This window comes from Notamacropus eugenii, chromosome 4, assembly GCF_028372415.1.
Source record: "Notamacropus eugenii isolate mMacEug1 chromosome 4, mMacEug1.pri_v2, whole genome shotgun sequence".
Taxonomy (NCBI): Eukaryota; Metazoa; Chordata; class Mammalia; order Diprotodontia; family Macropodidae; genus Notamacropus; species Notamacropus eugenii.
The window spans coordinates 202,221,112-202,234,153 of NC_092875.1; the positions used below are offsets into that span (position 1 = coordinate 202,221,112).

The window sequence follows — 13,042 nt, forward strand, 5'->3', positions numbered from 1 at the left end:
TAAATGTTAAGGACAACAAGAAGAGCTTGAGAAATTGCAAATAATAAAAAAATCAAAGCAGGGATGACTAGCACTAGAGGTTAAAGGAATAAATGATAAAAAATGAGAAAAAATTGGTGAGAAAGTTGAACTATTCAATTCTTATTTAGCTCCTGCTTTCTCACCTAAGGTGAAGGATGTCTGGACTGAGAAGAAAAGGATAAAAATGCTTTTCCTAAATATGAGTGTTACATTCGTGTAAAGAATTCTGGATCACAGATTGCTCAAAGACCACTGGCAGACATAAACAAGATTTTGCCTTTTGTGGTCTGTTGCTTCATTTCCTGTATAAGACAGGATGTCCACTTTCCTAATCTATGCATCCTGGAAGTAGGTAACAATGTAACACAGCACCTTTGAGAAGTGTGTTCTACCAAAAATTTATCACCCCATATGGACCAAAGAGGAAAAAAACCCAAGTAATTCATCACTGGCTCCATACTCAAAACGTTTTATTCTTAAAAGAAATGACCATGGTTTGTGCTCCCCTAACATAGTCCTTGAGAACCCAGGGTCACTTTCATGATCAATAAATAAGAATTTATTAAGAACCTAATATGTGCAGTGTTCTGTTCTAGATGCTAAGAGATTAACATGTGTGTGTGTATGTATGTATGTATACACACCAGCCTCACATTGCTTATATTCTAATACAGAGAAAAATACCTTCATAGGTATTTAGAAAACAGATAAAAGGTAATTTTGCCAGAGGAAATCGGTAACTACTGAGGAAACTAGAAAAAGCCTTATGTGTAAGGTAGTATTTGAACTAAGCTTTGAAAGAAAGCAGGGATTATGCAGTAGAGTAAGTCTTTGGTAGAGGAGAAAAACAGAATCAGACCTTTAGAGGTGGAGAGAAGGCAGTCCAACCCCTTAATTTTATAGACAAAGGAAATAAGTCAATAGAGAATTGGTTAGTTAGTAAGTTAGTCAGCAATATAGATGAGATGAAAACATTAAACTATTGATTCTTAGGATAATTCTCTTTTCTACTATATTACCTTAGCAATTTCTTATGATCTAGAACAAAGAGGTAAATACAGTGGATTCCTACCCTAGAAACTACTAAATATGTTGACAGGGGATTTTATTCAACATAAAGAGTACCAAGGAAATGGCACCATCACTACCACTGTCAAGAAGAAAAAAGACAATAACAAACTGAAGGTACAAAACCCACAACAATTCACAAATCTCTATTGTCAGTAGTATAAGATAACATTCTTCTGAACAAGTGTACAGGCAGGTAAAGTAACCAAAAATACACTGAAAGTTATTGATAACATGGAGGAAAAAATCATTTAAAGAAGCTGTTGCAGTATAATTCTTTCACTCTTAAAAATTTCTTCAGGTATATCTTAATTTATATATTAAATATGATTTATTATATATGAAATCTATAATACATACTCAAAGGGAGTATTTTTACAGTTATCTGAAGAATTCTTTTGGTTTAAAAATGAGAGTGATAAAAATTAAATTAGTATTTAGCCATAATATAACAAATATTCACTAAAATAAGAATAGGAAGACAAATGGAAAGAAAATAAATACTAAGTAAACCTATGATCATATGCTCATATGGATTTATGTCACTGATTTAGAAAATCTTTCATAATGAAGATCATATAATCAAACTATGCCCACTCATCCTGTGTAACTCTTGTTCATGTCCTCCTATATATTTATCAGAAAAGATATATCTAATGTGATAGAAAGCATCTTGGCTTTCTCCAAAAGTTCTAATAGAGCTTGTATCTGTTCATCTTCATTCCTCACCCTCACCACATTACCAGATCATCTTCCTTTTCATGTAATTCCTTAACATCATTTCCCCCAATGAATAATTGTCTTTTTTTTAAATGAAGTACAAATTGTGCCAAAAATTTAATAATAAATAACAGGAAACAGTAGGCTGGTAAAACTATGTGTGGATAATAAAGTATTTACAAGAAACTGAAGTGATTTGTTAGTAACATTAGTCCAAAAGAACCAAAATTTTTAAGTAATTTGAGACATCATTGGTTTGAACTTTAATAGAGAGTTTCGAGAGATTTACAATAACAGTTCTATAACAAAATCAGAAAGTCAAGGAACAGTGTAATTAGTAAAAATAATAATTTACATTTATTGTTAACAATGAAAAACTGGGAAAGATTTGAAGACCGTGTCATGTTAACGTTTTCTGACACAAGGATGGAATAGTCAAACTACGTAACTTAAGGACGCTTACTAATTTTTAGGGATAAATCTGATTTGAAGACAAACATGGCAAAAGGAAAGTGGCTTGACTGCACCTAACCAGAACGATTATTCAATTTTTAAAATAGCAGTTACTTCGAAAGTCTAGTGATCTAAGTTTTTATTAAGTTTCCTACTTTAATTTAAATTTTAAAATTTATTATTTCATAATAGCAAACTACTGAATTAAATTTCATCATAAATTTCAACATACTGATCCTATATGTATAGATATGTATACATATATATTTATATGTAATTAAGACAACTTACCCTTGTAAAAGTGCCTTCAAAGCCATGAATATCTAGTTGTGGTTTCTGAGCATAAACATAAGCACTGATGGAGAAAAGATCCTGAAACAGATCAAAGTTTAATTAATTATAATTTTATAATCCAATGAAACTACATGGAAATTTAAATAACCAATTCATATTCACTTTTTTCATAAAAATAATACAAGAAGTGATACTCTGTACAATATGCTTTGCACAGAACAACTGAAATAAAACCATGTTAATTTTAAAATTGGAACTCATGGATCAGTGAGGTCAATCCCTCATTGAACATGTGAGGCACCCGAGACACACAAAAGTAAAGAAATATGCCAAAGGTATTTCATTTAGTTAGAGAATCAAAACTAGCTGTTTTATGCTTCCCACTGTACTTGCCTGGAGATCACATAATCACAAACTTAAGAATTGAAAGAGACCTTAACAGCTATTTAGTGCAACCCTCTCATTTTATAGATGAGGAAACTAAAGTGCAGAGAGAATAACTTTCCTAAGGTCACTAAGGGGGTAACTGGCATGAAAGTTAACTTAGAAAATGATAGGTAATTCAAAGAAGAATGTTTAATTCTAACTCAACATAGGCTATATGACTATAATTGTTTCTAAGGCCTGAATTGATGCATTAATTCTAATAGTATAAGTCACATGAGCTTGACAAAATTCTAGCTCTATGTGTATTTTAAACTAGTTGTTGTCAAACCTGTTATCCAACAAAATGGTAATTGGTTCCAAACCTAATGTATGGCAAAAGCACTCCCACCCTATAACCCCCAAATCAAAAGGCTTAAATCATATCTGGAAAAGATGAACTCTCACTATATTCTGTCTCACAAAAGAGAACATTTGCTATGGAAGGAAAACTTGCTCCCTTTTTGCAAGGAAGAAGAGAAGGGTTGATTATTTGGTAATGGTAAGAAATAGCAAGTGGACAGCCACAGTGTCACACTGGTACCCTTATGATGTCAGGAAAAAAAGCAAGGAAGTTACCCTCTAGGCCAGGAGGACCCTTTCAGGTAAGAGAAAACAAGGCCAACAGTTATAAAATATGGAGGAGACATGATCTGTGAGCTGTTTTCCTTGGGGGGAAATTACTGAATTTATAAAAAATCTTATAGAGAAAAAGAATGTTAATGGTTCTTAAGATATTCTCAAAAAAAACCTAATTTCTCCATGGACTACAAAATGTAGTGTTAATACAATGTAATAATATTCTCTTAGCTTCACTATTTCCTTAGTTCCTATAATGTGCAGACTATGCTTTGGTAGCAAGGAAGCTAGGTGCAATGGATAGAATGCTTGGTGTGAAATCATGAAGACTCACCTTCCTGAGTTCAAATCTAGCCTCAGACACTTACTAGATGTGTGACCCTGAGCAAGTCACTTCAAGTTTGCCTCAGTTTCCTCATCTATAAAACGAGTTGAAAATGGAAATGACAAACCATACCAGTATCTCTCCCAAGAAAATCCCAAATGGGGTCACAAAATATTGGACATGACTCAAACAACTGAAAAACAATAATCCATTTGGTAGAAACCTATCTTTTGAGAATTAACTAATTACATGAGATGAAGCAACCCTTTTATAGCTCCACTTACAAATATGTCCAAGGATGAAGAAAAGAAGTATGTGAAGGTTTGAATACATCTAGAAAACTTAGAGACTCTTTTTCAAATCAGAGTACTTGATTTCAATCTTTCCTTTGTGCCTGTCAATACCATCTTATAAAAGACTTTTCCTAAATTGAAGGTCTGACCATGTCATTCCCTAGTCATGACTCCAGTGGCTCCCTATTGCCTCTAAAATCAAATATAAGCAAACCGATATTTACCAATTAAAGGTCTCCACAACCTTGTCCCTTTCTATATTCCCAGTGTAACACAATTCCCTCAACACATTCTACAGTATGGTTATAAGGGCCTATTTCTTCTTCCTCACACCTGATGCTTGATTTTCTCTTCTCCCCGACTTTGTCCCTTATGACTAAAATGTTCTTGATATGACCCACTAAGAAATTATGGCTTCTTTCAATATACCATAAACATCACCTTTTGTAAGGGGTCTTTTCTTACTTTCCTATTCCCCAAAACTCTCTCATTAGAATACAAGTTCCTTAAAAATGGGACTGCTTTTGCTTTTTTTTTTTTTTTTGTAATACTAACACTTAGCACAAATGCCTAGCATATAACAAGCACCATATCCCTTTAAGTAGAATATAAATTTTTTATAAAGGCAGTCCTTATGCCAGCTATTTTTTTCTTACAAGTTTATATGCCTAGTGCCAATGCTTTGTACACAGCATAATCTACATACGCATAAATGCTTACTGATCACTTCTTCCCTCAAAGTAGAGATGGAGGAATACTAGGTAAGAATAGTGTATACAATGTCAGATATAATCTTCACATCAGGTTTCTGTTTTTTTCTTTTTCAAAGCTGAAAGTTCAACTAAGGGTGTGGAAAATAACTGTTGCATAAAAACTAAACGTACTGATAAAATACTATAAATAAAAGCAAAATGCACTCAGAATGAATAAAAACATCTTTAGAATTGATTTGCTCTAAATATCACAGTATAAAAAGAAATAAATGGTAAAACCCTAAAGCATTTAACAATGAACACAGAAAACCAAAAATTATACTTTGGCAAACAGATTAAACCATAGCATAAATTTATAAATGGTTAGGTTGATTTTTAAAAGTTATGTTATAGTGAGTGGTTCCTGGAAAAAACTTCATTATAAAACTATTTGAATCTTTGTATCAAAAGGCCTTACTGAAAACTGAAAGGAATAACAACAAAAAAGAAATAGTATAAAACCTTCAAGGGAATGAGTTTCACGAGGAGAGAGTATTCAATTTTGAGAGGCAAGAACAACATGCTCTAAAAAAGGAAATAGCTATTAATTCCAGAAGATGGAAAATATCAGCTTCTTTGCATTACAAAAGTAATCTACAATCATATTTTTCCAGTTTGTCGACTCCAGGTTTCCTTTCATTATAATGAACACATGAAGATCAGAGTAAATCAGTAAACTGCTTTGAGTTCCTTTGAGAATAAATATTATGGTAATCAATAATGATGTAAATGTTAATAAATCATAATAAAAATGATTCTTTTCAGAGTGCATACTGATCACTAACACAGAGAATTAATATAATATCTTACAATTATCCTAACACTACTCAGAGCTCTCCTTCAAAATATAATTCTACAATAATTGGAATAGAATAAGAAATGATGAATTCATGGTCATTCAACCTATTCAATATGGGTTAGAACTTACCAGCAAAGAAAAGGTTGTTTTTATTAAGTTCTAGATTACAAAGATACCAAAAAATCTATGTCAACAAAGTAACTTGAAAAAAAGAAAATTTTTAGGAAGATACAATCTAAAAAATGGCAAGAAATAACATGATATCAACAATCTTTTTATGTGCACATAACCAGTTAGTAGAATGCATTCCATCTATTATATCAGTCATGAATTGACTGAATAATGACATAATAATGAGAATGTCTTTCTCTGCATTTCACAATAATAATTTAGAAATCACTCTAAAGTTATCAATAATGTAGGAAAGCCTTCTTTATTAGGTCAAGGGCAACATTTGTTTGCCTTACTTAAAGATCATTAAAATACATCCTTAATCATAACACGTGGTTCATTACAAATAAAATTGCCTTTGGTTCAATAAAACTAATTAAATGTAAATGGTATTGTTTACTGCTGTATGGATCTTTTGATATAAATCAGCAAGTCACAGTTTATTGAAAATTACCGTGACCTCATTGCACTTAATAAATTTGCTTGATCACACAAACCAGGAACAAATTTCCAGACTTTTTACAGTTCCTGAAATACTCTGTATCCTCCCCATATGACTATGAAGCCACAAGAAACCTAACCTGGGTGTTACAGGACTTGCAATGTAGCTATGTTTAACTGGCTTGTTGAAATTTTAATTCTCTGATCACATTAAGTGGAAGGAAGACAACAAAATCTGTACTGATTATCTTTGGTAGTATCATCTATTCCTTAAGAAAAGCAATGAAGGTCTGCAGGTTTATTTATTCTGGGTGTCACAGTAGATAAGGTTACAATACTAAATTGATGATGAGACTGACAGCTCATGACAACATCAGATACCTACAATCCATTAGAGTAGATAGATATAGAAATCAAAATGAGCTACAATTATGGACAGCACAAGCACCTCAATGAAAGACCAAATAGTCTCATCTATTTTAATAATCAAATTATAGTTTTCTTTTCCACTTAAAAAAAAACCCCTATCTATATACGTGTCAAATTACGTGAAACTGAAAACTTCAACTCTAGCAATGGTTTCTAAATACTAGTAACTGCTCTTTACTAAAAATATCCTTTTTATAGACAAGCTTCAAATACTGAAATATTTTCAAATGGTATTTTGGTGTTTTGACCAATTCTTCATCCTAACAGTACAAAGCATGAACTCTGAAGATGTGATAATATACGGGTTAAGTGTAAAGTTACAAACACTGGGAGAGCTAGTTCCTATCTCAGGCTTTACAAAAATCTATCCATATGATTTGAGGCACAATGTTTTCACTGTGAAACTCAAATTCCTGATTTGTAAAATAAAACAAGTGGATGAGATGAGCTATAGGGTCCCTCACACTTTTAATATTCCACAATTCTACATGTCACAACTTTATAATATTACTTTCTACCAAGCCATATGCCTTTTATAAATACAGAAAATGTCTACCTCGACTCAAAGCACACTAAAATAATAAATGCCAGAAAGTTTTTAGAAAATGTCCTCCATGAGTTAATGTTATTTTAATTCTGATTTTATTACAACACTTAGAAAATTAAAAAACAAACAAACAAACAAACACCAAAAACTACATACACTCCAACATTTATTCCAGGCTTTAAAAACCCATAGCTATTTTAAAGGCAGGCCAGCAGGTGGCATTCAAGAATTATTATGTTAGATTTTGAGTTTATTATTTTCCACAGATTTAAGATTTCCAGAAAATATTTTGAAAACTCTATATATTTTACAAGATGCTATTTTCTTTATAAAAATGAAACTGGTGTAATATTCAAATGGGTAAGCATATTCAAAAGCTATAAAAGGAAAATTAAGTGATCTTTCAGTATTTCTGCTAGTTCCCTAATTTTGTGATCAATATAATTTCAATATCTAAACTGTTTTATTTTGCCATAACAAATTAAAGAAGCATATGACAATTCTGAATCCCAAGTATTTAAATTACAGATAGGGTTAAATAATTATTTAAAATTAAACCAGTTTTTTAATACCATTTTTGAAAATGCTAAAATGGAATTATAAACAATCCAAAGAGTCTAAATATAAGTTCCAGGCACAAATGACAAAAATTTTACAAAGCAAAACTATCTATGCTTATTATGAGAGCATAAACCTAGTACCAAATGTGACTGCTTTACAGCAATACAAGGCAAAAATATTTCCAAGTAGTTAACATATAAGGCATTTGAATATAATGTATCAATTATGATAAATATGTTATATAGAGAAAATATCAGCTTCTGAAATGGCTGCTTAACTGCTAAAATAATGAAATATTGAACAGAATATTTTAAAAAGCTTTTGTAAACACTGGCAGAAGCTAGGATCCTATGGATCATTTGCCAATATTAAAAAAAATTCAGAGCCCAGGAAGCACGGAGAGCACACAGCACAGCCTGGAGAGCATGCAGCACAGCCCAGGAAGCACAGAGCACAGCCCAACGTGGCAGAGACAGGACCCTGAACAGACTTCAGGGAGCCACCAGAAGCAGCAGTTCCCAGCTTGCTCAACCCACAAGCCCCACAAACAGCTTCAAAGGTCAGTGGAGGACTCAGTCACCCAGGAGAGGGAAGGGCAGTCTGGACCCCAGCAGTAACCACTGCAGCTACAGCTTCCTTTTCTTAGGTAATCTTAGAGTCCCTGGGGTAATTGAGCTGCTGATGTGAATCTCAACCCTGAGCTGGGCCCTGACAAAGAACGCAGAAGTCAAGTAACTGGCTGGGAGAATCTCCAGGAAAGGGCATTTAAAACAATAAGACAACAGAAGGTTACTTTCTTGGTGAGCAGGTATTTTCTTCCATCCTTTTGGATGAGAAGAAACAATTTAGGTCTTCAGAGCAAGACCTAAAAGTCAAGGCTTCTGCATGCAAAACCTCCAAAATAAACATGCAATTGTCTCAGGCCATGGAAGAGTTCAAAAAGGATTTTGAAAATCAAGTAAGAGAGGTGGAGGAAAAATTGGGAAGAGAAATGAGAGAGAGCACTGCAAGAAAAGCATGAAAAGCAAGTCAACAGCTTGCTAAAGGAGACCCAAAAAAATGTTGAAGAAATTAACACCTTAAAAAATAAACTCAAATAGCAAAAGAGGCCCAAAAAGTCAATGAGGAGAAGAATGCTTTAAAGAACAGAATAAGCCAAATGTAAAAGGAGGTTCAAAAGCTCACTGAAGAAAGTAGTTCTTTAAAAATTAGAACAGAGCAGATGGAAGCTAATGACTTTATGAGAAACCAAGATATTACAAAACAAAACCAAAATGAAAAAAATAGAAGATAATGTGAAATACTTCACTGGAAAAACAACTGACCTGGAAAACAGATCCAGGAGAAACAATTTAAAAATTATGGGACTACAGGAAAGCCATGATCAAAACAGAGCCTAGACCTCATCTTTCATGACATTATCAGGAAAAACTGCCCTGATACTCTAGAACCAGAGGGTAAAATATATATTGAAAAAATCCACCAATCACCTCCTGAAAGAGATCCAAAACGATAAACTCCTAGGAATATTGTGGCCAAATTCCAGAGTTCCCAGGTCAAGGAGAAAATACTGCAAGCAGTTAGAAAGAAACAATTTCAGTATTGTGGAAATACAATCAGGATAACACAGGATCTGGCAGCTTCTACATTAAGGGATCAAAGGGCTTAGAATATGATATTTCAGAAGTCAAAAGAACTAGGATTAAAACCAAGAATCACCTACCCAGCAAAAGTGAGTAATAATACTTTTGAGGAAAAAATGGTCATTTAATGACATAGAGGACTTTCAAGCATTCTTGATGAAAAGACCAGAGCTGAAAAGAAAATTTGACTTTCAAACACAAGAATGAAGAGAAGTATGAAAAGGTAAACAGGAAAGAGAAATCATAAAGCACTTTCTAAAGTTGAACTGTTTACGTTCTTACATGGAAAGATAATATTTGTAACTGTTGAGACTTTTTTCAATATTTGAGTAGTTGGAGAGATTATACACATGTACACACACACATAGAGAGAGAGAGCACAGGGTGAGTTGAATAAGAAGGGATGATATCTAAAAAAATAAAATTAAGGGGTGAGAGGAGAAAGGGAGAAATGGAATGGGGCAAATTATCACTCATAAGAGGCAAGAATAAATTTATTCAATGGAGGAGAAAAGGGAGAGGGTGAGAGGGAAAAAGTGAAGCTTACTCTCATCACGTTTGACTTAAGGAAGGAATAACATGCACACTCAATTTAGTATGAAAATTTATCTTACACTACAGGAAAGTAGTGGAGAAAGGGACATGTAGGATGAGGGGGATGACAGAAGGGAGGGCAAATGGGAGAAGGGAGTAATCAGAAGTAAACACTTATGGAAAGGGACAAGGTCAAAAGAGAGAATAGAATAAATGGGGAACAGGATAGAATGGAGGGAAATATAGTTAGTCTTACACAACATGACTATTATGGAAATCTTTTGAAAAACTACACATATATAGCACATGCTTGCCTTCTCAGTGGGGATGGGTGGGGAGGGAGGAAGGGAGAGAAGTTGGAATTCAAAGTTATAGGAATTAATGTTAAAAAATGTTTTTGCATACAACTGGGAAATAAGAAATACAGGTAATGGGGTACAGAAATCTATTTTGTCCTACAAGAAAAGAGATAAGATGGGGATAAGGGAAGGGAGGGGTGTGATAGAAGCAAGGGCATATTGAAGGAAGGGGTAATCATAATGCAAGATGTTATAGGGTAGGGCAGGGGAGAGATGGGGAGAAAATTTGGAACTCAAAATTTTGTGGAAATGAATGTTTAAAATTAAAAATAAACATTTTTAAAAACTCATCAAAATTAAATTAGTATTATTCAAGTAAGATGTTTATTTTCATTTTTTTAAGATAGAGGAATTTTAGCATACTTATTTGCAAGAAGGGAATGATCTAATGAAGAAGAAACTGGATAGAGAAGAGAATGGGAAAAATTACTGGAATGATATTCTAAAAGAGCCTGAAGAAGATAACAAGGAGAATATTATGAGAAAATAATGGAGAAAAGATGGGTCATTATCCTCCAATTCATTTGCATTCACTTCACTGGAACTAATAAAGACAACTTTATTTCAAATTGGTCCTATTGACTGGGGGAAAATTTTTGTTGTTGACTTACAGTCACAATAGTCATGACCACCAGGTAAAATATATAAATCAGAGGGCAGCAGGGTCCCCTTTCTAACATTTAGCTGGCAGGTTCCTTCAGATGAACATTCTATTCCAGGAATCTCACTAGCAAACAGTAGGCCTAACTCTCCATTTTTGACTTGATTTCAACTCCAAAGAACATCACACTGATCACCTGAAATCTCATTACTATGAAGATTGGCTCCATTTTTGATACTCAACATCTCAACTCCCTTAGCTGTCTCTTCCATTTGATTAGAGGACTAGAGGGTACAATAATAAATTCCTCCCAAAGACTTCCTTTATAGAGAGCTCTGAGCTTTCAGAACTTCCCAAAGCAACACTTCATTTTCGGTCAGCAGTGTCAGCTACACAGAACATCATGCCCCCTTGCTGAGTGGTCAGCTCCATCACAGTTCCCTACAATGGAACTACTGTCCCTTCTAAGGCACCCTCAGAACTATCAGAACCCATGAAAAGGTTCGCTCCCTTTTCAGCTTACTTTTGTATGTCTTTCCTTACAAGATTTGTATTTTTTCCCCCTTTGCCAAAGGCATTTATTCAAATGGCATAGCAAGAACATTGGTTACAAGGCAATTTCCCCAAAACCAGATCGTATGAGGGAAATAGTGGCGGCATATATGTATGGCATATATACTGTCATGCTACAGCTGCAGAAATTTGATGTCATTTTTTTATCCAGAGGGTCTTCATGAAGTTTGCCAAAAGGCATCACACTGGTGATGGATGAGTTATTCTGGTGTTCAGATGGACATGGATCTTCATTAGACTGGTGAGTCTACTGGAAAGGTCAAGTGGGTCTGTGTTGGCTGTTGTTGATGTGGACAAGGAATACTGCTGAGATGCTAAATTGGATGTGGTCATTTAGCTGTTAGTCTATTGTTAAAACTAATCTAGGTAGATCACTCAGTTTTCAGAGCTCTTCTCAGGCACCAGCTTCTCTCTTAGACAGGTCAACACTTTAGATTCTGTGCTCACTCTCCAATGGGCAACTACAGTCTTTTTCCACCTTCAGTCACTGGCTAGGGCTGGGTGATACTTTACTGGAAGCTCTCTTTAACTGGAGTGCTATGGTACACTTTCAGCTAGGGCAACAAACTTTAACCTAGGATTAGCAAGTCGTTCCCTTTTGATTCTTTCAGAGCTCTGAGGTTTGTCAATATTACAAAAGCTGCAGGAGAGGTCTATCTTCTCCTGTTGCCCCATTAGATTGTAAACTCCTTGAGGGTAAGAATTGTCTTTTCCTTATTTGTATCCCTATTGCTTAGCACAGTGCCTGGCACATAGCAGGCACCTAATAAATGTTATTAAAATGGTAATCTGGGCTGAATTTCAGATTCCTCTAATAAAGGGCACACAAATTTTCTCAGATATATGATCACCCCAGGCAATAAGGTGACAAAACAGAGACCCTATAGTCTAACAAGCTGAAAACTGGTCTAATTTCCTAGTGTACCTCCCACAGATCAGAGGAGAATTGGGTCAGTTCTACCACAGTTCCATAAAATGGAACTATTGTCCCTTCTAAGGAATCCTCAGAACTATCTAATCTCTTAGGTTTCTCTATACCTCCTGTTAGCATGTATGTCACTTTCCCATAGAAATGCTCTTCTCTACAAGTCTACTGAGTCCTCATGTCTCTACATGGGGAAATTTTTTATTGATTAATGGGGTTGAATTTGCATCCCAGGCTACATCTTCACTGAGGTATGACTGTGAGCACAAGTATCCTCATTTTTGGACTGAGGAAAAGGGACTTATGAGGCTACCTATACAACCAAGACAGAGGCTGCCCAAAGAGGAGGTGAAGAAAAACTGTCAGTAGCAGGGAGCCAATGGATACAAACCTTTGTTTTCAGGAAATTCTGCTTATAGAATATTTAATAGGGCCTTAAGATAGAATTTACTGAAAAACATTTAAAAAAACAGTAGAAATGGCAAGAGGTATAGGTATTACGAATTATATTAATGGATTCACAATATAACC

At 34.3% G+C, this 13,042-nt stretch overlaps 1 protein-coding gene across 8 annotated transcripts in view; it reads right to left on the reverse strand.

Annotated features, from left to right (window-relative positions):
• ATP9B (ATPase phospholipid transporting 9B (putative)) overlaps positions 1-13,042 on the reverse strand; it is a 481,309-nt gene that overhangs the window by 261,619 nt on the left and 206,648 nt on the right. For all 8 annotated transcript variants that reach the window (XR_011965979.1, XM_072604052.1, XM_072604050.1 and 5 more), the window contains one exon: positions 2,554-2,634. Coding sequence is in view for 7 of the 8 variants with exons in the window: in XM_072604052.1 (XP_072460153.1) it covers positions 2,554-2,634 (81 nt within the window). In the remaining variant the exon portion in view is untranslated. The remainder of the gene's footprint in view (positions 1-2,553; positions 2,635-13,042) is intronic.